General features: G+C 48.7%; 1 protein-coding gene across 1 annotated transcript; it reads left to right on the top strand.

Moving 5' to 3' along the window:
• Positions 1–465: 465 nt before the first annotated feature.
• On the top strand, positions 466–22,312 carry mkxa (mohawk homeobox a). The gene is made up of 6 exons (XM_068581946.1): positions 466–721; positions 3,090–3,249; positions 5,928–6,081; positions 8,468–8,860; positions 20,494–20,527; positions 20,643–22,312. Exons 1-6 carry the CDS (start codon positions 540–542, stop codon positions 20,848–20,850), a joined length of 1,131 nt encoding a protein of 376 aa, XP_068438047.1. The 5' UTR covers positions 466–539; the 3' UTR covers positions 20,851–22,312.
• The last annotated feature ends 4,593 nt before the right edge of the window (positions 22,313–26,905 follow it).

Genomic DNA, 26,905 nt, shown 5'->3' on the forward strand with positions numbered 1-26,905 from the left:
CAGTTTGAAGCTGAGAAGCAGAATAAGTAGTCTCGTGATGAGGGTTTTATTGCAGGTTGTATTGCCATTGCGCTCCAGTAAAACTACTTGTATTCACCAGTAATAGTGGTACTGGACCTGCTGTCCGCGCGCATGCTCTTTACACATTGCATTTGTTTATTTGCTGCATTAGTCTGCACGCAAATCCCTAGATATGGAGTTGGAGTTGCAGATGTTTACAAAGAGCGACCTTATAATGACGCATCACAACAGCGCAGTTACGCACGGTCCACCTCCGCTCAGACAGTCTGCAGGCTGCTCCATTCAGTGCACACGGGGAAGAGAAACACACCTCACACACAGTGGAGGGGTCGAATTATGTTATATATCTATCATTTATCCATACTCAGACTCTTTTTGTAAAATATCCACACTTGTTCCACAGGAGAGACGCCGGGAAGCTGTGACAGATCAGAGGGAGACCCTTTTATTTTTTGATTTTTGATTTTTTTTTCTCACCTTTTTTCATTTTTTAATCGGCGAGGAGTATCTGGCCAAAGATGAACACCATCGTGTTTAACAAGCTGAGCAGCCAGGTCCTGTTTGAGGAGAAGGCGAAAGAGGTGGAGATGAGCAGCAGAAATTATCTAGAAGTCATCGACGGGCAACATCCAGACCTCCTCTCCAGCAACCAGACCATCAGAGACAGAGACAACCAGGCCATCAGACACCGGAGGAGCGGGTACGTGGACTCCTGTTTAACGCCTGTGCGGCTTTTATTAACACGTGGCTTCACTGGAGTCCGGGGTTACCGGGAAGAACAGCTCTGTTTCACGGTTACTTCACTCAGCACAAGTTAGCACCCCGAGAGAGTCGGATAACAACGAGGGCTTTGTGATCGGAGCTCCGCGGTTATCTCTGCACCTTGTGCGCAAAATGAAGACAACATAAGAAATGTCAAGCTCACATAGGACTTGAGTGAAATTATTACAGAATTATATCAGTCATGTGCACGAGTTATAATACACAATTCTATTTCAAATGGATAAAATAGTTTCTGCAGATGTGTGTGAAATGCGCATTTACGCACGCAAAGCTGGAATTTACGCGCGGATAAAACACCCACAAGGAAGGTCTTTTATAGGTCTAAACTTGACTACTCACGGTTCACATGTCAAGGCTGAAACGCGAATTTGGTTACCCAGTCTGACTGTTTTTTCATGTGGTTTCAAGGCGGCAGGGTCTGAAATGAATATTCACCGTTTCTAAATCTGGTCCTCATTTAGGTGTTGATGTTCACAGTTAATCTTTAAAATTAATAAGTGGGTCAGTCGTGTTCGGTAGCGTGTCCTATAGCAGGTCTCCATCTGTTACTAATAAATAAATTCGCCCTTCAACTCTCTGTGTGGCCTAGTCAATCACATCAGGGTGTGTTTTGAAAAATTCATTTGATTTGAGTTTTCCCCTCATGTGACTGGGAGCAGGTGTAAGAAAACACAGTGCCTTTCTGTAATTTGTTATGTATTATTTGCATGTTTATTTGATAGCAGAGAGAGTGAGAGAGAGATATCATATAGCTGTGACCTTCAGAAGCCTCCTCAAGGAGTGACCTTCAGCAATAAAGAATATTGTGAGTCGGTGGACTCGTGTGACTGTGCGGTGTCGCCTCAAGGGAGGCATCAGTGCTAATGAAGAACGTTAAGAGATTAAAGCGAGATGTGTGTCTGTGCGTGTGTGTACACGCACGTGTGTGTGTGTGTGTGTGTGTGTGTGTGTGCACGTGTGTGTGTGTTCAAACAAAGTTCAGAACAGAGTAAAATGTCCTTTCGGATGTTCATACCAATCTAGATTACAAGCAAAATATTTGTAGAACATGAACCTCAGGCAGACTTGAGGTTAGACTGAAATATGTTACATCTGCAGTCGGTGGAGCTTTTTGGTGAGATAAAGGGAGAAGCGGAGCACGGCACCATACTGACATCTACAGGTTCATAAAACCTGGAGCTAAGGTGAGACCAGTCCTCCACAGACACGAGAGGAAAAAGCTTCAGGCTGCTGCAGACGGACTTGAATAAAACCTTTTTAATATTCCTTTAGGAACTCATAGAGTTTGTGTTCCCCAATAAGACGTTTATAGTGAGTTCAAGATATTTGGGGTTGTTTTATTGTATAATAATCACGAGTAGTCCTGGAGCTGAGAGGCACTGAGCTTCTCATTTGTGATTTTAGAATATCTCTATTTCTATTCTCCTCTTTTTTCTTGCTGTGATGTTTCTTCTTCTTCATATCATCCCTTGTACATGTGTCAGAGGCCTTTTCTGTGAAGGGAAACCACAAGTATAATTTCACTTTCTCGTCCGTCCCGTGCGAGGTGGCTTGGCTGTGACCCGGCTGCGTTGTGCTTGATCCGCTTCTCCCGGGTGTGAAATGTTAATCTGGCAAAAATGCGCCTGAGCAAAGTGTTTTTTTGTTTGTTCCATTGCAACGCGCCGGTGGTTTGTGGGACACGCAATGAAAACTAAAGAGCGAGTGGCCGTGTATATCTCTCTCTCGCTCTCATGCTATGTCTCGCTCTCTCTCTTTTAATCCGGCCTCTCTCGGTTTAATTGCAGTGTTCGGGGTGAGAAAATTGCACACTCTATTGAGTGTTCACTTTATGTGTCATGACTAACCATTCAGACGACATGCCGGTCCACTCAGGGCTCGCTCGCAGCTGCACAACATCGTCTGCTTGGCTTTCATAAACAACATAATCCTGTTGCTCTTCCACGGCTTTAAAAACAGATTCGACTTCAATTTGTGAAAATGAGGAATTGAAATGGAGACGGTCTAGCGACATCTCATCCTGATATAATGAATAACATGACGTTACTGATAAATGCAGGATGGGTACATTTCAAACAAATAACAACGACTTAATCCTGCATTTGTCGGCAGATTTGACTTTTTTTTTTAGTTGTAATTTGTAAAAAGGATACGTGTGCTGGACGGAAAGGAAGAAGTACAACAACAAAAAATCCCCAGGAATGTGTCTCATAATCCAGACCCACATGTGCTGTAGGTGTAATGAATACAACCCGGCTGACGTTGTCCCTCCCGTTGCTCCACAGGGGTCGACCCAGCGGCGGTAAAGTGCGACACAAGCGCCAGGCCCTGCAGGACATGGCGCGGCCGCTCAAGCAGTGGCTCTACAAGCACCGGGACAACCCGTACCCCACCAAGACCGAGAAGATCCTGCTGGCCCTCGGCTCGCAAATGACCCTGGTCCAGGTCAGTCTACGTTCTGGTCTTCATCTCTTGCTGGTCCGCGGATGAGCGCAGAGAAAAGGCGAGAGCTTCTCTCGGCGCTCGCGGCTGATCAGCGAGGGGGGAAAGTGAAGTTTGATTTCTGTGGTTGGGTTTTTGTGTAAAAAGTGGATTTGTACTTACATTTGTAATCACGAGGCTGTGAGGAGAAAGTGTTTTTACATCTTGAGCTGTTTATGTTCCACTGGTGGTCGATGTTCTTTTGACTTTCTTTCAAATTGGCAAATCCATTCGTTCCTTTATTGTTTCACTCAAATGTGACAAAATGACTGTAAATGGAACGTGGCGTTGCGTACCGCACGTCAGTCGCTCTCAACCTCTTTGACTTATGAGCCCTTTGATTTGATTTTCCTACGTTGTACATTTTAGAGGCATGAACAGGTGAAGTTTTTCAGAATTTGACCAAAATATCGATACAAATAAATGAAATATCAGCAGCAGACATGTATTATATATATTTTTTACTCCTTTCCATTTGTCTCTTAATCCTCATATTCATCCTCAGACCGCGGGTTGGGAACCACGAGTGTAGTTATGAATACAGGTGGCTTATATGCGGTTGCCCTACTGATAACACCAGTACAGAGGACAACACGAAGCTGACCACTGAGAGGAAAACCCAGCGGTGGCTATAAGTGTGTTTTGTGTCTAGCGCTCCCAGCTGTGTGTGTACAGTATCATCTGGCTGACAAGGTCACCGATACGGCCCGCGCAAACTCTGCGGCGGCTTTTTCGGGCCGCCGGCCACGATGCCTAATCTGGTTCTCATTTTGGGAGCCTGATGGAGCTGTTTGTTTTGGTGAGGGCGAGCAGAGTGCAGAGGAATGCTTTGTATTGGATGCTGTGCTTCGAACGCACACACACCGACACGACCTCACACACACACACACACACACACACACGGACATAAGCTGACACCCAAATACCAGCAGCAGTGTCAAAGGTCAGGGCATGAGGGTGGTGACAGGCAGGTAAATAATTCCCAGCACATTTTTCCAGCGTGAGGGTTCTTCTTCTTCTTCTTCTTCTTCTCTGGTACATTTGGGAGTTTCTTTTTGTTTTCGCTTCGATTTCCTTTCAATTCACTTTGTTACGCTTTGACGATCGGTCGACTCGTTGCAAAGTTGACTGACAGATAATTGCGTGCCAAAAGATGTCCTGATAGATGGACGTGTGAGTTATTTATCCAGTGAAATGTCTGAACATTCTGTTTCTCATGTGAGAAGATGCTAAGAATGATTTATCTTTTGCTTTCGGACAGAGCAAGCAGAAATGTGCCGGGTGTTTTTCCACTATAGAGGTTTGAGCATTTTCTGAATTATTCGCAAAATCAATCAAGAAACGATTCAATATGAAAATAATTGTTAGTCTCGGCCCAATGTGGCCTTCTTTTCTTTGCCTCTGAACTACACAGTTCTTCCACTGTTCGGTCCAAAGCAGCAGCCGCCGCCGCCAGTAATGTAGAACGCATCACTTCCTGTGCGTTTTCCCCTGGAAACACCCACCTGGCACCAGGTGGTCGAAGCGACTAAATCTGTCATGTTTGAGCAAAACAGACCATTCTTTCCCCTCCATCCCAACGCCGTAAATTGTCTCTTCAAAGTTTGTGCTGATGCGCCGGTGCCATCTCTCCGTCACCGTCCAAATCCCTCGGCGTGCCTGCATGCCGTCTCCCTCTCCGGTACACACAGTGCAGACAGGACGCGGCTGAGAGAGTTTGGCTGCCACGTCCTCCCCACCTTTTTTTTTTCTCTAAATCTCTCTGGGTGTCATCTGAGCAGGCGTGCCATCCTCTCTCTCTCTCCTCTCACCCCATTGAAAGCCATCCTTCCTCCAGTTCCTCGTTAGAGCGGGCCGTCCTCCCCGTCTCGCCTCGCCCTCCGGCCGAGCCGCCTGTACTCCGTGCCGCCTTCCCCCCGGAGTGCCACAGCGCCGGGCTCGAGACAAAAGGGATGTGGGATGGTCTTAGTTAACGAGAAACACGATACTGGAAGAGGGGATCAGAAAAATGAGTACTCTAGCATAAGGCCCCCTTCATAAGCTGCTTGAAGTCTATTGAGCATGAAAAGTTATTCTAGTATAACATCTAATAGTCTCCCTTCCCAGTGAAAGGAAGAGCGCCAGCTCAAGTGTCTCTTTCATTGCATCTTGAAGACACTGTTGGAAAAAAAGAAAGCGTATTATCGGAGGAAGGCTGTGCGAGTCCAGAATAAGCACGAGGTGTGTGTGTGTGTGTGTGTGTGTGTGTGTGTGGGGTGTACATGTCGGTCGGAACATTAGTTAATGAAACGTTGCGTTCGCTGGCCGCTCGGCGCTTGCTGGGTGTTGAATGTTTCTCCGTGGCGTTGAGACAGAAAAGATGCATGCTGGGGTGTCTCTCCGGAGCGTCTGGGATGTTTCTCAGAGCGGTTCCAGGGAGCCGCTCTGCAACCCGACCCCGCTTCTGTCTTTTGCCTCGGCCTCGCGTTGGGTTTCCCCCCGAGGGAGACCGATGGCAGGCGGAGAGAGCGAGACGTTTACTTTGGACGTGGAGGTGTGTGGAGTCCAAACAATAACACCTGTTTCTATTTGCTTCCATTTCCTCTCTCTCTCTCTCTCTCTCTCTCTCTCTCTCTCTCTCTCTCTCTCTCTCTCTCTCTCAGGTCTCCAACTGGTTCGCCAATGCCAGGAGGCGACTGAAGAACACGGTGCGGCAGCCCGACCTGAGCTGGGCGCTCAGGATCAAGCTCTACAACAAGTACGTCCAGGGCAACGCGGAGAGGCTGAGCGTCAGCAGCGAGGACAGCTGCTCAGACGGTACGTCCCGACTGCACCTCCCAGTTTCTTTACCAGTCAAAAGAGAGAGAATTGACCCGAGTGGTCCTCTGTGTAACTAAAAACATTTGTTTTTGGGATGTAGGAGTCAAGGCGGGTGACGAATAAAACATGCTCTTGATTCGGTGTTATTTGGGCCAGAGACGAATACTTTAGGCCAGACTTTTTGAGTTTTTTAAATAACTTGCGTCCCGTATCTTTTGATTTAACATACGTGCTGGTTTCTACCCTCTCCATCTGCCGTACGCAGCTGCTCCGCCCCTCAATCTGATTCAGGATCCCTTCAGACTCGGGTCGTGAGTCGGTCTGGCGTGAACTTCACGCTCTCTGTCCAGCGTGACCGGGATATTCTCCTCGCGTCATCCTCCCCGTGCCCCCCTGGGAAACAACACATCTAGCATAACCCCGTGAAACGCAGCCAGAGGCCCCGGGGCCCCGTCTCCTTGAAGCGGGCCGATGCCACGCGGGAGCCGTGTTCTGGATGCGTATAAAAATGGCGAGCGTGTGATCCGGCCGGGAGCCGGCAGGCCGCGACACGCTGTCATTAGGACACCCCGCCGAGCCAACCTCTGACTCCCGGCCTGCAATTGGAAATGAGCAGCTCTCTGTCAGCCGTGTATTTACAGCGGGAGGCCTTTTTTTCTCTCTCCTCACTGACGGCACTGCAAACACGGTCAGGGAATAAAAAAAAAACACACGAGAAATAAAAACATACATACTCACGCAGCGAGGGAAGAGCGCTGTGGTGTCAGCGATCTCTAATTACAGTTTCTGGCCGAGCGTGCGGCCCAAAGAGGAATGTGTGCATTGTGTCCGCCACAGGCCACCGTACCACCAGAGGCTCTGTACATCTCCCCGACTCTTCTCCCTTTCACGTTATGGTTATGAAGCGGTCCGCAGCCTGCTCCCACTCCTGACCCGAGCACCGAAAAGCCCTCTATTATGTATTCAAGCTCACGCTTTTGTCCAGACGGCTGTTAATGGGGCCCAGACCTGACCCCACTGACTCGGCATGCATTCCTCTCACTGTCCAGAAATGGTGCAGCTTGTTTTAGAGTTACACTAGCCGAAGAGACAAAACGATGTTCCTCCCCCTCAGCGTGCGATACGCGGCGTCGTGTAGGTGCTGAAAAGGACGTTTTCTTCAAAAAGAATAGGCGGCGGAGCTCGATGACGGGACGCGATGGCGGGATTCTAACGGTTGGGTTTGTTAGCGCTCGCGTTAGCGCTGAGCTCTGCCTCCGACCCCGCGGGGGGAAGGAGAGCGGTACGCTGCCTCCATGTGTTTCTGATATGTGGGAGCTCTAATTTTAATTTGGCCCAGACTGAATCAAAAATCCAACCTGCCCAAATTACCAAATTACAGTCTTGGCAGGGTCAGTATCTCGAGTGAACTTCTCCTTGATTTCCCCTCCTCCCCCTCACCCCGCCAGAGGATATCTGTTTTTTCACTACGGTGTTTTATTCCCCGTTTTCTTTCATCAGGTAGGGACCTTTGCTTTCATTCAATCTCTCCGGCTGCCGAGCGCCCTGGAAATTATTTATTTCTGCCGGGGAATAGAGGGGCAATGTGGTCTTGATGCAGAGGAAATAGGCTACCATCCGTTATGGTTTGGTAATGCGTCTTAAGTCTCGCTGGGCTTTCTGCTCTTGAGGCGATGCCAGCGGGAGGGCAGGAGCGCCAGGTTGAAATCCCCCTGCCCTGGTCTTTAGATTCAAGATTAGCTGAAAAATAACCAGACTGTGAGTCAGTGGGGAGGAACATGCAGAAGGTAGTTGGATTTATTTAAACTGGAGGAGCATTTTGCTGAAGAATATGCGTGTGATTGCCATCTGCACATGATGATGGCTTGGAGGCTTTTTTGGGACGATGTCATATCGTCTTCTGAAAACGGATGGACCTGTGTTGGCTGTGGGTCATCTAAAGCATTTAAAAAGATGTATTGAGAGTATATGGAGGTGCTGGTTGGAAACACAACGGGGCTCAACGGGCGCCCTTTAGATTGAATGCATTACATAACCAACACACTGCACATGCTTCATAAGGAGCCTATGGACAGTTAATGTGTGCAACAATGAACATTAAAAACAAGAAATGGTGCCGCATACAGGTGCTGAGAAACCAACACGTTGGATGTTTCTAGAGACTGAGCCACTCGTCTACAATTCTTTTTTGTGGTTTTACGAAAAGATCCAATTGAAGTGTGTTTTCAAGATCCTGTGTTCCAGGATTAGCTTGTTTATAAAAACAGGAAACGAGATACAATTATGTACACATTGCTGTAAGAACGGCGCACATGTGTGAGATGTGAAGTGTTTCCGCACCGCATCTAAATGTTTTCCTACTTTCCCCTCTTTGGTGGTGCAGACGGGGACAACCCTCAGAGGACACAGAGCGGCCCCGAGGAGCTCAACAAGCCCATGTACCAGAGCGTGATCAAGAAGGAGGGCTCCTCCATGGTGGGCATGGGCATGGCCATGGGCATGAGTATGGGCATGGGCATGGGCATGAGCATGGGCATGGGAGCGGGGCTGCGCTCGGCCGCCTCGCTCGCCGAGGACTACGTGTCTCCGCCCAAGTACAAGAGCAGCCTGCTGCACCGCTACCTGAACGACTCGCTGCGCCACGTCATGGTGGCCAACGCCGTCATGGACGCCCGCAAGAGGAACCACTCCGGCTCCTTCAGCTCCAACGAGTACGACGACGAGCTGCTGTCGCCGTCCTCCTCCGAGGCGGAGGCCAACTTTGTTTATCGGGCTGGTAAGGAGCCACATTTCTTACATTCTTTCCCTTCAAGAGTCTCACACACACACAGACGCAGACATACGACATCCTTCACTTTTGCTCTTTTTTCGTCCCTCTTCCATCTGCACATGTTGTTTTAATTCCTGCAGCATTCCCAACTATCTGCCTCGCTCTACATTACGCGCCTCTCCTCCAGCTCCCTACCTTTCATACGGTGTTGCCAAACGTGATCCTGAGGACTCCTGAAATGGAGATGCAGTGAAGGAAGGAAGAAGACAAAAAGAAATCCCCGTTCTATTAGATTTAAAACACTAACACGCGTTCGCATACCTACAGCAGAGGAGCTCACGCACTATCACTTCAACACTGGCGCTCTCTCACCCACTCCCGCCGAGCAGAGGAGGAATTCCCCCCAGACGGCTCCTCTGACCGGGCTTCACGCGGGCCAGACACAACAAGGCCATGTGGAACACGCTCACTTTCAGACTACTGTTTGGCACGCCTTTGATCCTGCTCTGAGGTCCCGCAGAGAGAGAGAGAGCACGGGGCAGGGCGAGCGAGCTGTGTGTTTGTGCTTCGGCCGGCTCTGCGTGTGTGCGTGTGTGTGTGTGTGTGTGTGTGTGTGTGTGTGATCCGGGGAATTGAAAACAGAGGAAAGGCTCGCGACGAAGCGACCGTTAAGAAGAGAGCGCTGACAAAAGGAAACCGTCGGTCCTGCGAAGGGAGGGGAGTCTCTATCTCGCTCTCGTCGGGGAAAAAAGTCGTTTTTCATTCATTTTGTTTTCAGCGGAACATTCCAGAGCGAGATTAAGAGATGAAGTGTTCGGCTTTATTGTCCCTTGTTGCCGTTTCTGTTTCTGGGTTTTGACACTTTTGAAATAATCCGTTTAGGGATTATTACTGGCAGCTGATTTTATTTCGGGCATCTTTGTTGTACTGCAGTTCACTCAACCCCGTGAACTTGGAAAAAAATGTAGAAGAAATGTAGAGTGGACGTGGAACTCATAGTCTAACATTCATTTAGTGTAAACATGTTTTATTAATAAAATAATAAATAAAAACATGCTGTAGAATGAGTGTTCACCCACAAAAAGCATCATTAGTGTGTTGCTGGACTTCCCAGCATGCATTTTTCAAGAGAAGAACAAAAAAACATGTCTTTGTTTTAAGCTGCAGGAAAACGTGTGTTCTTTCAAGTCGAACCATCTTAAAATGTTCTTTACGAGATGTTCACGGCGCCTCAGCGAGCTGCGAACAATCGAGCTCGGATCTGTCCAAGTTCTTCTTCAGCTGAGGACACTCGGCCTTTGTTCAGACGCACTTCACTACCAACAGTAATGTTTTCACTTTCTGATGAGCGAGGGCAGCACCGAGAGGAGGAGGAGGAGGAGGAGGAGGAGGAGGAGGAGGAGGCGGGGGCTTGTTTTTGAAGTTGAAGGTGATGTGACGGAGGACTGGGCCTTTGTGCGGGGAAGAGACGATTTTATTGTGTTCTTTTCAAAGCTCCTCTCCTGGACAAATGTGTTTTATATTATCTGAGCGTGTGTGTGTGTGTGTGAGTGTGAGTGAGTGAGTGTGTGTGTGTGTGTGTGTGTGTGTGTGTGTGTGTGTGTGTGTTTGGATCAAAAACGCATGAGCGGCTGTGCCGGGTACAATCCTCCAGATCGAAGAACTTGAAACCCTCTGACCTAAACCAGCGTCAGGCCCTTTCACATCGAAGCACCTGCTGGGACTCACAGACGGAGAAAGGAAGAAAGAGATGGATCGACCAAGCGAGACTTGTAACTCCCTCTTTACCAGATTTTAATAAGAGAAATCTCCAAAAAGGGATTAATTCGCCCGACTGGCCTGCTGTTTTTAATAGAGAGTAACTATTTTATCTCTACGGTTAATATCATTTCTTGGCGCTGACGTCTCCCTCTTGGATTTCCCGCTCTGGCACTTTTACAGTAGTGATACTCTGTTACATGCAAGGGAGGCTTTGGAGTCCACACATGGAAAGTTCTCCGCGGCGGTGTTGACTCATGGGATCGGAACACCTGCCGGGCCCCGCCGGTCCGCTCGCCCGCTCGCACAAACGAAACAAAAGGAAAAGTCGAGAAAATGAAATTTTAATTCCACGTCTGATCTCGCCGACGCAGACGGAGCAAATGAAAGAGGGAGGCGGAGAGGAATCATTTAAAGCTCGGGTTTGCATCATTTCCTCTGGAGCTTTCTCTCTTTTTCTTCCTCCTGTGGCTGCACATTCCAGATATTTTTGTAGTGAACGCATTCCTCTTTTTTTTTACAAATAGTTTAAATGTGTTTATAGAAACAAGAGAAAAACGCTTCCCCGGGGAGCAAATTTCACATAAATATGTTCTGTGAAAACTGAGAAGAAGAAGAAGAAGAAAAAAGAAGAAAAAAGTCAGATTGAAGCATCGTAAATGTTCCTCTCACTTCTGAGCGTGTCAGTAGGGGAAGAAAAGAATTTCAAAAGAGCACATACGGTGTCTCTTGGCACATTCTTTTGACGAACCCCGGCCTGTAAAGCGGTCGGGATTGGCCAAGGTGAGAGTGGCGTGCCTGGCAACCATCATCCCATTGGCTAGAAGTTCATTAATGGGCCAGTTGGCTGCGGCGGCCCACGGCCTGAGCCCACAGTGTTATCTGTGACTACAGAGGGCAGTCAGACGTGGCAGGAGATGGAGAGTGTAGATTTACCCCAGTGGAAAACTACACTTCTGCTGGCTTGAAAGGACTCTCTCTCTCACACACACACACACACACACACACACATCCAGTACAAACACCACACATGCACACACACACCTCCAGTCCAAAGCCTGTGGGGAATTTCATTGAACACAAGGAGCAGTAGAATTCCATCACACATGCCAGGGGTTTCATGCCAAATTACCCTTTAATGGGATATTAAATGGCAGGAATCTGGCTCGGTGTTTTCCTTCGCGCTCCGTTCCAGATTTCGGCCCCCTTGTCCGATATCATATCGATCATTGCGCTGCGATTAACCCTAGCCCGACGTGCCCGCGGACAGAAACTGGCGGGACTCGGCCCGCAATTGTCCACGGGGTGGACGTTGGTGCGTTTCCTGAGGTTGTCTCCTCCGTGCACTGCGGTCGCAGCGCCGCACGGTTCTTTCTGCTGATGCGGAAACGCATCGAGAGCTCAAAGCGAGTCGAGGGCCCCACCGGAGAGTTCCCAACATCTCGGGCCGTCGACCAGCGTGCAAGTCGTAGATTCCCGGTGATGCAACGCGGCAAAGTCTCCGCATTGAAGTGACACATTCAGAAACCACCCAGCGTTCAGCACGTGGCTTTTCTTACAGCTCTGGTGTGGTCCAGGCGACTGGAAGAAAAAGTTATCGTAATGTGGAAAAAAAGGAAAGAAGAACGTTTGTGTTTCTCGTCTCGAGGTAGAAAGGTAGACGGGTGGGATGGTTGTTCCAGATAAGAGATTTCTATCACCACTGTTGACGAACTAGATCTACTTAAGTGGTGTTCCTTCACCGTGAATGTCTCTCTCGTTTCCTCTATGAAGAGAAACCCAACGGGGATGATTTATCCAGCGGCACGGTGGCGGTTTGTGTCTGATTTAAGACGCTCGCTGCCTGACGAGCGAACGGCGGGCTGATTTACTGTCGGCCACGGAGCGAGGGCCACGCTCGGCGACAATGAGCCACGCCCCGGCAGTGATGGATGACGACTCTCCTCGTCTCAGGAATCCAGAGATGTGGATGGACTGGCTACAGTTTGCTCTTTCCACAGCTTCATAGGAAAGGAGAAAGGGAAGACAGAGGGAGGAGGGAGAGGGGGTGAGGGATGTTGTTCCAAGACTGCAGCTCTCGCCAAGACTCACTGGGTTCAGGTTGGGCTTGAGGAATCAGTGTGGAAGAGATGAGAGGAGGGAGAGGGAGAAGGAGAAGGAGAGGGAGAAGGAGAGGGAGAAGGAGAGAGAGAGGGAGGCACTTGTTCCATCCAGATTGAGACTTGAGCTTCTCCAGCAGTGGCCTGTCGGGAGAAGAAAGACAGCGTGGTGGCAGTGACTAAGAGACACAGAGACTGTGGTCGGAAGAAGTGAGCGTGTGTGTGTGTGTGTGTGTGTGTGTGTGTGTGTGTGTGTGTGTTGTGCTGAGATAGGGAGAGGACTTGGACTCGTGGATTGGGTTAGAATAACACTTTTAACCGTGGCAGGGGATACAGTTCTTGTGCATAATTTTCATATTTCATTCATATTTTTGCACTTAGCCACAGAAGTGTCTGGCCGTGCAACTGTTTTTTTGTTTGAAAAATCTGTGTCGGAAACTTCTGTCAGCGCGATGGAGACGATAAGAATTGTGCTCCTCGGAGAATTTCAAAACGTCATTTTGAAATGCGTGAGCCTGTAGCGCTGCATCGTCCTCACTGCCAACTCCTGACGTCTAAATCCTGACGCTTGTGGCTCAATTGTCTTAAAAACAAACACATCATAAAGTCAGCAGTTGTATAATATGTCAATATATGTTGATGAATATTAAACCGTGACTGAAAAATGAGTATCTAATGGTTGTACGTTGTACACCTTCCGTTTGTCGTGAATTGGCGTCAATTAAGTTTTCCGCGAGCAAAACCTGACAGAAGTTTCCGATGCAGATCCTTGCAACACGGCCGTCGTGCCGTGTTGCACTCAGCTCCCTCAGTCGCCTCGAGTATTGCATCAGATAACTCTTCCTTGCAGGCCAGAGCCAACGGGGACGTTCGGTTTTCAAATCTTTCATTAGAACATTTCCACGCTGTGAGCAGTTGAAACTCCATCCACCTCAATAGTATTTGTCGGGGGGAGAAATGTCAGAGCCACGCATTCAGACTATATGAATGACTTCATATGGCCCAGCAGTGTTTAGAAGAACGTGCTGCATCTGTTATATTGCAGATAAGCCTCCGTGGGTTGTGCAAAGGGTAAAGACGAAGTGCACGAAAAGGTAAACCGCCTTGACAAGTGGAGCATGAGTGTGCATGCGTGTTGGTGTGCGAGCACTGTCGGCTCCGCTCCCTCGGGACAGAGCGCTAGCGGGACCTTTTAAATCTAATTTGCAATCATTAAAAATGAAGGATCACATTGACCGGCATACGCGTGCTCACCGGCGCTGGGGCACTCTTGCGTACGCGTCTAAAATAAGAGCCTCGTGTCACATGACGTTCCCTTTAAGTCGCTCCTGCGCTCCGTCTCGACGCGATGCCGAGTCCTGGGACTCGAGGCTGGGAAGCGTCCCGCAGGGCGTGGCCGGTCCGACGGTGGGAACGAGCAGGGAGTTGGCAGGGCCGAGGTATAATCCTGGCATTGAGCTGCGGTGCAGCTTCATGCGAACGGAAAGGTGGACGAAGACACTGAGAGAGGGAGAAAAAGAACGGTGGTGAAGATGGGCTATCGGCTCCCGACCGCTAACCACAGGCTAGGACAACAGAGGGGACGGCGGACTGAGAGCGCGTTCACGGCCGTCCTCCCCGCGGGGAAGTGTTAACAGACAAACATCAGAGCAGACGCTGTTTATACGCAACTCCCCAACATAGAACTGGAAGAGAATAACGAGCCCTCTCGACCTGATCGTTTTTAAATCATCAGCACGCCACGGCTTTGAGGGACACACACACACACACACAGACACACACACACACACACACACACACATCGAGTCATCGGATTCAGAAAACACAGCTGCATGCCCAGTCAGGGAAAGCGAGCCGCACTGCCCCGGCCTGTATAAAACACAAAAAGTTTCCACTTTTAAAAGGCCAGCCGTGTCTAGAACAATAGGCTGCCATTGTGTTCCCACGGGACAGAGGAGAGCGGAGGGAGGTTTAATGAGAGAGCAGAGGTGTGACATAGTGAGGACATGGGACGCACGCACACACACACACACACACACACACACAGAAATCCCCCATGAGTGTGAGAGGGCAATTCAATCCCACCGCTGTGAAGAATTGCAACATAATGATGCAGTGAGTGCAGAGCAAACATATCATTTGGCCTCCAGCTCCTGGGTGAAAAAAAAGAAAAAGAGGGATATTTTTGGGCACATGAAAACACTTAAAAATCGGAATAATGTTTACTCGCGGTTTCTGCTTTTTCCCTCCCTCCCCCCCCCACCTCCTAATGTGTGTCTTTTTGCTCGCCGCGAGCACCAAACATCCCTCCCAGAAGATGCTACTGGCGACACCCCCCTGACGCTGCCGGGCCGCCTTTGAGCAGCCGGCCCGCGCGTTGTTGTCTCTTTCGTACCTGCTGCCAGCACGAGCGGGGTCACCGGGCGCGCTCATCTGTTCGTCGTCAGTGCCCGCCTCCCGTTGTCACGCAGCCGCTATGTGGAGTGCGAGCCCCTCTGATCCTCACACGCCATCGCCGTCTCCATCCCCATCTGCCACGTTCGTCCTTTTCTTTGCGAGCGTCTGATCCTCACGATGAGCCCGTATCTTCCTTCTCAAGTTTGTCTTTCTGGTATTTGTCCGCGACACCCCGGCAGTCTGCGAACACACACACACACCAAAGGAGGAGACACACACACAGACACTCCTGACAACGTATTTACTTCTTCGTCGAGACGCTCTCCTCATTTCGTCTGATTTAACGGGGGCCCTGATTACACTCTGTTTACTGGCACTCGTAAACACAATGACAGCCTGGCAGCGCCGAAACATCTGAAACACCGTCATTATTCCTCCATCGAGCAACAAGACACAAAGTGTAATCCTCACTGCTGGATCCTGGTTATCAGCCCCCGACCGCAGCCCCACACACACACACACACACACACACACACACACACACACACACACACACACACACACTTGTGTCATCTGCCGGGCGGACGTGGAAAAAGCGGATGGGAGAGTCCTTTTCTTGGGCAGCGGCTCGGTATCTGTCTGGCTCTGTCGCCGCGTGTATGTTCTGTTTAATGGTGTAAGAGCTAATTATTCAATATTTCTTAAGTGATGCAAGTGTTGTCGGGCAAAAGGAGAAGGCATTAAATTCCCGCCGCGTATGATGTCTTTGGCGCCCGGAGTGGAATTGACAGTTTGGTTCTTCTGGAGCCTCAGACTCAGACTTCTTCACCGCCCGTACAGAGAGAGAGAGAGAGAGAGAGAGAGAGAGAGAGAGAGAGAGAGAGAGAGAGAGAGAGAGAGAGAGAGACAGAGAGAGAGAGAGAGAGAGAGAGAGAGAGAGAGAGAGAGAGAGAGACGGCTGGGAGGGGTAATATAAAAGTCGGGGTTGGCAGAGCGAGAGGCGGGGGAGTGCCAAGGCATCTCTAACTTCATTTGCAGACTCTCCTTGACGTTACAAAAAAGCACAGATCATTAAAGATATATATATATATATATATATATATATATATATATATATATATATATATATATATATATATATATATATATATATAAAGCTCTTGAAGCCCCTAAAGCAGTAAGCGATCTCTCCGTGTCGCAAGACTCAAGACTCTGGTGTCAAATCAAAGATACCGTCGGGTAATGGCCGCCCCGAAGCGTTCCTCATTTCCTTTTTTTTTTTGGGCTGGAACCACAACACCGGTCACGTGACTTGTTCCGCCCGGCGAGCCTGGTGACGCAGGCGTCGCCGGAGGCGAAAGCGGCCGCTGCGTCTGCCGACCTGCTCTGTGGGCGGACGGGTCGGCGGCGAGCGGCTCGTCGAGTCGGCAACAAGACTCTGGTTCTCATCAGGTGCTTCAGAGGAAAAGGGCTTAGCTCATTTCCGTACTGAGACAATTGAGTTTGGATGTGTGTGTGTGTGTGTGTGTGTGTGTGTGTGTGTGTGTGTGTGTCCAACTCTTTCTGTGGAATCTTTCTCTCACTGAGGTCAGAGTAAATGTCTTTTCACCTCCTGTCCAGCAACGTACATCATTTTATTCCACTTTCTAATCTAGTCTTCTTTCACAGAAGCGTTTATGAGTTCAATCTGAATGCTGTTACATAATTTGCTTTACACATCAGTTATTTCAGCTTTTTTTCTGTCGAGAAGCACGTGAGAGCTGCCAGTTAAAGGGACTCTCTGCTGCTTTTTTTTTTTTGAGATGCTTCATCTGTGAAGTCATCTCAAAACTGCAGCCGCGGTGGATTTTATCAATGACATCGTAGATTGTAGTACACACCATTTCTATTTCTTGTGATGACTCATTAGAAAGTGTGGAACTCATTATTATCATCACTTGAGTGACTATGTTGTGTGCTGTGTTATGACTGGATTATAACTGATCTATGAGGCACAACAGAAGGAGTTATAAAGCTTTACAAACGCTTTACTTTAGGCGAAAGGTTTCAAACTTTTCTCTTTGCACATCTTTCTTTAGAAATTGAGGAAATGCATGAGCTTCTTTGCTTTCTGGCTGACAGACAGATGAGAAGATGGCTCTCAGTCTCCTATCAGAAAGCAAACACACCGTCCTTCCTCTCACCTGCTTCATTCTTAAACACCTCATTCTGCTGTGTTACAGTCATGGGAACACTGTAAACCCACTGAAGACGTATTTTTGGGATTGTTGGCGACCGGAGACTTGACGCTCATTCTCAGTCGCTCTGAAGCAGACCACCAGCTAAACGCCTGAGACGTAAATGTCATATAAAATGTGTGTGTGTGTTTATTTGTCTGCCTAATTCAGCCCAGCCCTTGGTTTGTGCAGCAGGGCCGGCCTTGTTTATTGTTGTGTGTTGCTAACAACAGCACCAGATGGTAATGATGATAGTCGACCGCTCTCCTCGGTCGGCTGTCCGCAGAACAGGTGTAACCTCATTCGCCGTCTAATTTGTCCGCCTCCGCTCGGTTTCTCTAATTTTCACCCGGGCTTTGTTAAAACTCGTCTTGTTTCTTATTTTTATTTTCTTGTTGTTGTTGTTGTTGAATTCTGCGCTCTCATGGCGCTCCCTCCATTACCCCGCGGTGATGTTAAGTGAGCTGGTATTTTTGGACTTCCAGCGAGGCGCCAGAAGCCATCAAACTTCTTAGCTTTCTTTCCCCTTTGGCGGTCCGTGAAACCCCACAGGCCAGCGGAGCCCAAAGGCAACAGCGAGGTGGCCCGCGTGCTCGGTAGCAAGGCAGTAAAGCAAAAATACAAGGAAAAAAAGGAAGATAAAATAATAGAAGGTCCTTCGTGATTTACTGCCGATTTACTGAGTCTTTGGCGCGGCTCTTGTTTTGAAAAATCGCAGTTTTGAATGTTTTAGGCACAGGGCTTTGGAAACAGAGTTTTCGTGTGCAGTGGTGCATCTCCAGATCCCGGGGTCCTGGGTTCCCAAGGCCGAGTCCAATGTGAGTGTGGGAGGAGGAGGGGGGGGGCTCAGAAAACACTGTTTTCATCATCTTGGGCATGCCTCGCACACTCTGGAAACACTTAAAAGACGGCAGCCCACACTGACTTTGCAACACAGCAAGAAGACACTTTCTCTGCATGTTGTGCGTCTGCGATGTGGCTAAAGCTCGAGCTAATACGTTTGGGGAGGGGGGGACAACAATTGAAAACAGTGTAATTGGCCTGTAATTATGCAGAGCTGTGATCATGGAGAATGGAGAGCACATTTCTCCTCAGCACCGATCTGCTCCAGAGCCCTGGCAGCCAGCGAGGGACTCGAATGCAGAGAGGGTGTCTTAATGTCTGCAGACCATCACCGTTGGTTCAAAGTTTGACAAATGGGTAAAAAGTAAGAAAGCACAGGCGATGAAGTCGAGGCGGATAGCACCGAGGGCTCTGAAAAGCAGCAGCGAAACAGCCCTCATTAAAACACGGAGGGGAAACATGGCGTTTGCGTTGGCTGGGCCGCGTGAGCGTCGGTTCCGCCTCCGAGTACCTGGATCAGGGCGGTGCCACGGCGAGTGGAGGACAGAGGACGAGGGACCCGAGACATATCAATAAAGGAAGAGGGACTCGCTGATGAAGCAAGATCACGGCCGAGGCAGCGGGGAGTCGCGTCCAGGCGAGAGTGTGAACGCCTTCGACGCCACTGAAACCTTAAAAATCTCATTGCGTCGTTTGTACTTTCTGGGTTATCGTGTCCTCATCTCGCACGTGCACACACACACACACACACACACACAGACACACATTCCTCTCCCGTCCTGTCGGAGGATCATCAACAGCAGAAACTTGCCGAGAGCGAAGCCTGTCTCTCTCTCTGTGGAATACACCTATTACAGAGCAAACTGGAAAACTACAGGAAATGTCATAATCAGGCCCACATTAGCCCGGGGGCCTCGCAGACCCGGTACTGTCAGCGCGGGTCACGCTACACGGGGAACATTTCTGGAAAACAAGGGAGGAACAGAGCGAGGCGTTGGGAGAAATTAGGCGCTCATGGCAGATCCAGGTCTTTGGAAAGCCCACGAAGGGCTTTGGCGGCGTCAGAGGTGACAAAGCGGAGCGGTACAATCTCAAGTGGGCTTCCTCCGACTCAGGAGGAGTCTGGGAGTTTTGGCTGAACCTCGAACACTGTATCCTTGTGCAACCTTGTTTTTTTCCTTCTTTTTCTTCCAGTCGGACAATCACGGGGAATGAAACGCCCGTGGAAATGAAGAGGTGCAGATTTTCATTAGCTGGAGGGAGCGTTTCGGGCGGGAAACGCCCGCCGACTCTTGTGGCGTTCGTTAAAAACGACCGCTGGAGTTCAGACGCTCGTTGAGTGTGCGAGGGGACCGGGTGCGCCCGACGTCTGGGAGGGTGCAGGAGGTACGAGTTAAGACGACCTCTTCGGGAGCTTTGGACTGAGTGGAAACTCAGGCGGTTTGCCCTCTTGAGAAAGCACCTCCGTCAGCTGTACCTGGTCCCGATTGGACTTCTCTCCAGCTCACGGGGCCTTAGCTGTTTGTTTGCTTTGCTTAGAGAGAGCGCCCGGAGGCAGCGCGGCGAGGATATCCAGATGCTCTTTTAATGCCTCATGAAAACGCCAAGCCCCTGTCATCGGTACTCAGTGCCGGGCAGAACGCACCCCGAGCTGGACCCCGATGACAGAAGACAGGTTTTCGGCGCAAAACACGCGCGGCAAAATGAAGCCGGCCGCTCTCGCCGCCGCATAAACACACTGGCTGCCCCGAAGAGACGTTTGGTTTCATTGTTTAATGACTTCGCTATTCCCCACTAATGCTTCACATGTGAGATGGAGATTGCTCCCATTCGAAGAGAGAGGAGGAGGAGAAAAAAAGAAAGAAAGAGAGCAGACATCCATCTTCTTCTCACTGACTCACTTGCTGCCTTTTCATTCCCACTTCAATCTCTTACGCTCAGTCATTTTCAATCTGATTTCCTCAGACAACTCAATTACGTTGGCCGGGGCCCATTTGTTTTCGGACAAAATATTAGGGAATGGAGTTTATGAGTCATCAGAAACATCTTTCAACTCGATCCTATTAGTCACCTTGTTTCTTGACGGCTTCTTGAGAAACGTCTTTTTTGTCCAGCATCTGAGGGAAGAGAGAAAACAGAGCAACACATGTTTGCACTGGACAGGGTGTACACTTACAGTACAGACCTCCCACAGAACCACACACACACACACACACACACACACACATACACACCTCCTGTATGTTCAGCTAGAGTTCAATAAATCGTTGACCCCAGAGAACTCTACAAAAACCAACCTTTTGTTTTCCTCTTCTTGTACTTTCAGAAACCACAGACCATGGATCAAGTAAATGTGACAAGTGAGTGGACTTTCTGTTACCTCGCAGTGTCCAGATCAAATCCTCCATGTTGGCTCATTACAAGCTGACCTCGACCTCTCTAACTCTCTGTCTCGTTCTCTCCCCCGACCATCAGTGGCAGCGGCGGCGGCGGCGGCGTGCAAAAGGAGCGAGCGAAGGGCAAAGACGAGACGTACTGGAGGGAGATCAACGCCGCCATGGCCTTGACCAACTTGGCGCAGGGGAAGGACAGCAGCTCCGGGACCACCAGCTGCATCATCCAGAAGTCCTCCCATATAGCAGAGATCAAGACTGTCAAAGTGCCGCTGATGCAGAAGTATTAGCCCGACGCCATCCTCGCATCTCTCTATGCAAACCAGCGAACATTCCTGCGCCAGACGGTCCACATAGACTCCCACCGAGGTGGAAGGAGAACTGTTGTGCAGGGACGAGGGAGGGAATGTGGACCAAAAAGAGAAACCGCTCTTTTTGGTTGTTATCGGTGTCTAAAAGAGTGCAAAGGAGGCCTTGACCATCATCTTCTTTGTCGGGTTGACAGACAGATATCGAGGAGTTTGTCTGCAGTATTTCCTACAATAAGACACTTTTGTAACGTTAACTTATTTTTGATGAGTCTGATTTTTTTTTCTTCATATTTTTTTATTTCTCCTTTTTGTTTACGGAAATTTGCGTCTTTGCCAAAAGTGCCTTTGTTGTTTAGACGAATAACTCGCCCGCCGCGGTCAATGCAAAGTACAGATCCCGAGGTGCCTCTTTGGAATATTTGACTAAGTTTAGCGCCACAGTCGTGATTCAGGATTCGTTTTTCTGAATGGAAACTCCCCATACATAGCAGCCTAGTGCCTTAAGGACTGAATGAGCTCACCATCTGAGGCACTGAACTCAAATAGACACACACACACACACACACACACACACACACACAAACTCTCTTAAAAAAATAGCCAGCAGTAAATCCCTGAAGGAATTGTGCTTATTTTGACTGGAGTCTTCATTTTGACTGTACCGAACACTGTTTTGTCTCAGTCGGCCTCTCGTCGCTGGAAAGGCCAACAATAACTGTCGGATACGTAGATACGACGCGAGCGGCAGATCGATAAGCCGACCCGACGCGCTCCACCTCGTCCACACGGCGGCCTTGGAGTTCGTCACCCGGCGAAGGATTTCCGTTCTTATCTGGGCGTTCTCCTCTCGTGCCCGGGCGCTGGGCCCGGGCCCTCCATGAAGGCCCCGCTCCCCCACGCAGGGCGGCGAGCTGCACGCAGGCCCACGGGCACGCTTTAAGGTTCAGCACAGTATCTGTTCTGACAGACCATGACCTAAAAGGGATGTTTTTGCGCCGCATTATCAGTGTTTTACGTGAACAGTGTTGCCTTTTCACGTGTGTGTTGCTCAGAACAAGATAGTCCGGAGTGAAGGGAAAGAAAAAGAAAGAACAAACAAAAGAAAGCAGCCGCCACCAGCTCCACCAGCCGTTTGATCCTCAGCCCCCTCAGCTGTTTAGCATTACATCCAAATTGCTGTTTACAAGAAGCCAGAGGACGGACTTGCAAAGTTTGACTTTCTCCCCCACCGCCTCGCTTTCCTTTTTTTTTTTTTGTCGGTCTTCAAAAATACATTTCAGTATTATCTTTTTGTCGGCCAAGCAAGTGTTCAAAAGTATTTGTTATTGCCAGCCTGTGTCTGCGTGGTCGTTTTGTTTTTGATCAAAACGTCGTATTGGTTTCACGTGACCGCTTCAAGAGCTTCTTTTGTCATCCAATGGAAAGATTCTCTTCTCGAGAAAAGGACGTACGTACGGCGCATATGTTGTAAACGTTTGCGACGAAAGGTGCCAAGTTCACCGGGGAGAGCGGGGAGGGGGGAGGGAGGGACTGAAGTTGGCGCTCTACGCTGACTTTTTAATTTCATGTATATCTTTAAGGTACTGTTTATGTGTGTCAAAATGTACACTCCTTCATAAATTGTGCATACGTTGTTTTTTTTTAATAATTCTTTTTGACAACCCGTACTGTGCTCATGGTCAAGGACGCCGAGGAGTGAAGCTGCACAAAGTGACTTTTTGACGTTTTTTTTTTTTTAATGTCTTGAATGTGCAAACTATTTCCAAAAAAAAAAAGAAGAGAGAGAAAAAAGAAGCTGCACTTACAGTTCTTGGTTTTCGATCAGAAAACACACAGCCTCCATTGAGAGAGTTTTTTACATTAAGGTGACGAGAAGTAAAAGAAATGAAGGACTGCCCTGTATTATTCCCGTTGGCGTGCCTATGGAGGTATAATGAAATCAATCGCACTAGCCAATCCCCAGGCACTATTTGCTCATGCAGTGGGGGTTGTGGGCTCCCACATGTGTTTTTTATACACCTGATCCAGGCCGGGTAGCTGCGGGGTAGAGCCGGCCCGCTCCTTGTGTTTCTAATCGCACCTCTGAACCTCTGGACCACTTGCGACCCTCACACCTCACACGATACCCGCTCGCTGGGAAGAAGAGAGCGAGATGGGGGCTTCAGAGACAACAGAGCGCTCTTTGTTGTTGCTACCTGCCTGCGCTCACTCCTCCAACAAAAGAGGGTCTCCTCGGCCAGGACTTTGGTGCCGTTCATGCCTTTTCTCCAGCTCCCGCTTTCACAACCACGCTGACAAATGGGGAAATGCATCGGTATGTATTGAAGCCTATAAGTTATTGTTGCAGACTTTGTAAAAAAAAATAAAAAAGAAGTGGTGACCATGGTTTGTTTTTTTATTGTTAAGTTATATGAATTGAGATTTTTTTCTTTTTGTTTGTTTTGATAGAGACTGGATTTTCAATCCAATGACCAAATGCATATCTCCTTGTATTGTCCGAGTTGCTCTCATGTAAAATTTCTTTTATAAAAACGTTGTTACTTGGTCAAAGCGAATAATGAATGAATAAACCTCTGAATGAAATGCAAAGCATCCTGTGTTGATTCATTTGTTAAAGCCCATGGAGGCAGTGCGAGAAGCCGTGAACACAACATGGACATATAAATGGCCTTAAAACTTATAAATGACTAAACTATTCTTAACAAATTGCAATTCTATACATCCGGAGCAACATAAGCTTTTAATGTAAGATATATCTTCACTGTTATTTTCATTCTGTTTTAGTCTCCATGAACTACTTAGAAAACACTCTGGCGACGTAGCTGCTAAATGCTTCACAATGTTCACTAGCTAACGTTGGCTGAACTTTGGTGCTGAGCAGACAGTTCATTTTTTTAAATTGATTTTTTTAGAGCTTCTTCCAAATACAGCTGGAAAAGAGAAGGATGAGAGCGGTGAGACTCGACAGTAGCGGTTAAAGTGTAGATTGTACGTCAAAGCAATTAGCACAAGATGCTAAAACACGTTGTGGCGCTGAGAGGAACTGCCATGTTGGGAGACATGAACCATCCCTTTCCCATTATATTTCACTGTATATATTTTATTTTATCATCAGTGCAGCTATGAAGGCACATTTCCCTTCATCTTCGCTACAGAGCCGCACATCATTTGCAGGGTGTCAGTGTGTTTATCATTCGAGAGGAGAGGAAAGAACAAAGAGGAAGTTGCGGTCTGTCGGGGACATCTTTGTTTTCTTTTGTTGATGTCACCAGGCTAAAGTCTTAATTCTACCCTTGGGCCACCGCTCAACACTGATCGCAATGGAGGAGATGTTTGTTTACGACACACAAGGCGGGGTGGTTTTCAAGAGCTAAACAAACTAATCACGACAAACCATTGGAGGAGCTGAATGTATACAGCAGTGAGCTGCGTCAACCACACGCCACACATTAGTGGTTTGGGCCTCATCGTTGGCCATCTCCTGTGTATTTTTGCTACCTTGAGAAGGATGTTTGGCGTTTTGCTTTATTTGTTTGACCCGGGTTCAGATTGAAATCTGTGTCTCGGGAGTTCAAGAGGGCAGCAGCAGAAAGAGACAAATGGCTTTAAATAAAGATTTCATAAAGTTTGGGGTTTTCTATATCCGCTGTCGCGAAGGGGCTACCTAGAGAAGTCTGTACATATAATTTGAACCCTTGTGGTCTCGTGGATCCAGGATGATAGCGGGAACGGACAACCGAGCCTTTGTGCAGTGTCTGAGTCTGGAGGCATCTCAAGGAGGCCAGGGGAAGCGTGAATTTATGTCTCACGCTTCCTAGGTGTGTCCCTCTCCTCAGGGCTCGGTCTCCCTTCTCCTTCCTGTATATTAATGGCTCTACCATGCCACCGCTTGTCCCGAACATGAGCTCTGCCACGGAGCCGAGACCGAGGCCGAGTCTCACGGTGCGTCAGGAGGGACGGGGCCGGGGGAAAAGATCCCGAAAAGGGGAAAAGAAGATCGCAGGAACTGATTTTAAGAGACAAGAATAAAAGATGTTGACAACGAGCCGTTGCAGCGAACGCCACAAGCTGTAAATGCCGCTGAGTGTTGGACGGCGCCGCGCAATGTGGTTCCATTTGTGAGTCAGAACCAATCGGGACTCGGCCCGTGGATCCGCTGCCTCCAGACCTCGGCGTGGCCCTGTGAGATCGCTCACCCGGACACTTCCTGAAATACTCCTATCAGCTTTGTTGACCCCTCGTCCCTCGCTGCTCTCTCCAAACCCCACCTTTCGCTGAGCCACACTTTCCATTGAGAAGCTAAGTGATATTCCATGCTGCCTATAGCTTCTCCTTTCATTTTCTTTCTTTTTTTCGTTGTTTTTTTTCTTCACCCATGCTTTCTCTCCGCGCCGCTGACAAAATCGAAAAAGGAGTCGCGGGACTGCACGGTTATCTCGGCGCAGGAGACGGACAAGTAGAGATTCTCGCTTGGCGCGGCCCGCGCCTTGACAGACTCCAGACTTCACCTTGGCCGTTAACTCGGCCAGAAACTGTACTTCACCGACGGCGGGCAAAACCACACGGAATGAAACCGGAGAGCGCAGACGTCCTGAAAATCATTTCCCCATTTGATGAGGAAATATGACTCCCGTGGCATGCTGAAGTAATTAGTTACCTTGCTGTGAAGGATGCTCCAAGGAGCCCCTGTTCATTAGAGCCAGGACTTTGTCTTCTGCTGCCTCCTGCCCTTGGACTCAAATATGAGAAAAATCTCCGGGCCTAATTGTTAGATTCCTGAAAGAATTGACTGATTAAAAACTTGGTCCGGTCTTGCAATCATTTTGGGACCGTGGGCTGTTTTGGATCAGCTGGAGCTTCATGGATGTTTGAGGAGGTGATGCATGCAGGCCACGGCTCAGATCATGCACACTGTGTGGACCAGAGCTAATCACTCAGGAGGCCAAGGGTCAGAGAAGCGTTATTACTTTGCAGACAAATTATACCCTTGAAATTAGCATATTTTCCCAAAGCACACGTCTGCAGAAGACTGCAGTCTGAGTTTGAGAAGACTGAAGCGGGATTACGCTGCACGCTGCTAACACCGATTACTGACTAAATGAATTACTTTAATGAAGGAGATACGCGCTGGGAATAAGGTGTTTTTCTCAGTATGAGTTCAGCTTTTTGGAACTCCTTCAAACATTCGATATTCTTTGAAGTATTTACTCAAAATGTCAGTGTAGAAAGGAGAAAACCAGTTGATCCAGGACGTTCACGCCCAAGTGAGAATCAGATCCCCACACCTTTTTTAGCATAGGACTTATATCCACTGATCATTTCCTCAAATCATTCATCATTCAAGTGAGCAATACGTTCCATGTTTGTCTTCTTGATTCCATTATTGTATTAAAGACATTTTTCAGCTCCGTTGCGATGCGGTTTCTGACTCTTCTCCGTGTTGAGCTAACCTAAGGCAGTTGAAAAATATTTCCTGTCTTCATTTCTCATAATAAACGTCTTCAGAAACCACCGGGAACAAGAGGGAGAGAGCTGTGCTTACACGGAACCGCAAGTAAACGCTGCGTTTGGCCAAATGGGGACAAGCCGGCTGTTATTCCAGGTGGACGGCATCTCTATTTTGTTTTGGGAGAGAGTCTGGGTCTGAAACGGGCGGAAAAATGTGACACATGCCAGTTTTAAACAAAAAGGGTCAATTGCGCTCGTAGGAACCGGCTGTGGAGGCATGCACATTGTTCTGACCTGAGAGCATTGGGAAATGGATAATGTAGATGGTTTAGAAACACTCCGCTCCGTTGCCAGAGTAAACTGCTCCAACAGAAAGGCAGCAGGAATTGGCCTTTGGAGGCAGGAAGTCTCTGCTTTGATACCTGGTGTCAAGTTTTCATGATTACTCAGGCCGCGGTTGCTCGTACATGCGCCACGCCGTGTTGTCGGCGAGACGGCGTTTACGCAGGCTCCAACCACGCGAGACCTTTCTTCCTCCACCGCTGTAAACTGACATAATCCCAGTCCCGGTCTCGCCGCGGAGCCC

This window comes from Clinocottus analis, unplaced genomic scaffold (assembly GCF_023055335.1).
Source record: "Clinocottus analis isolate CAN_PGR_092001 unplaced genomic scaffold, fCliAna1.0.p SCAF_18, whole genome shotgun sequence".
Lineage (NCBI taxonomy): Eukaryota > Metazoa > Chordata > Actinopteri > Perciformes > Cottidae > Clinocottus > Clinocottus analis.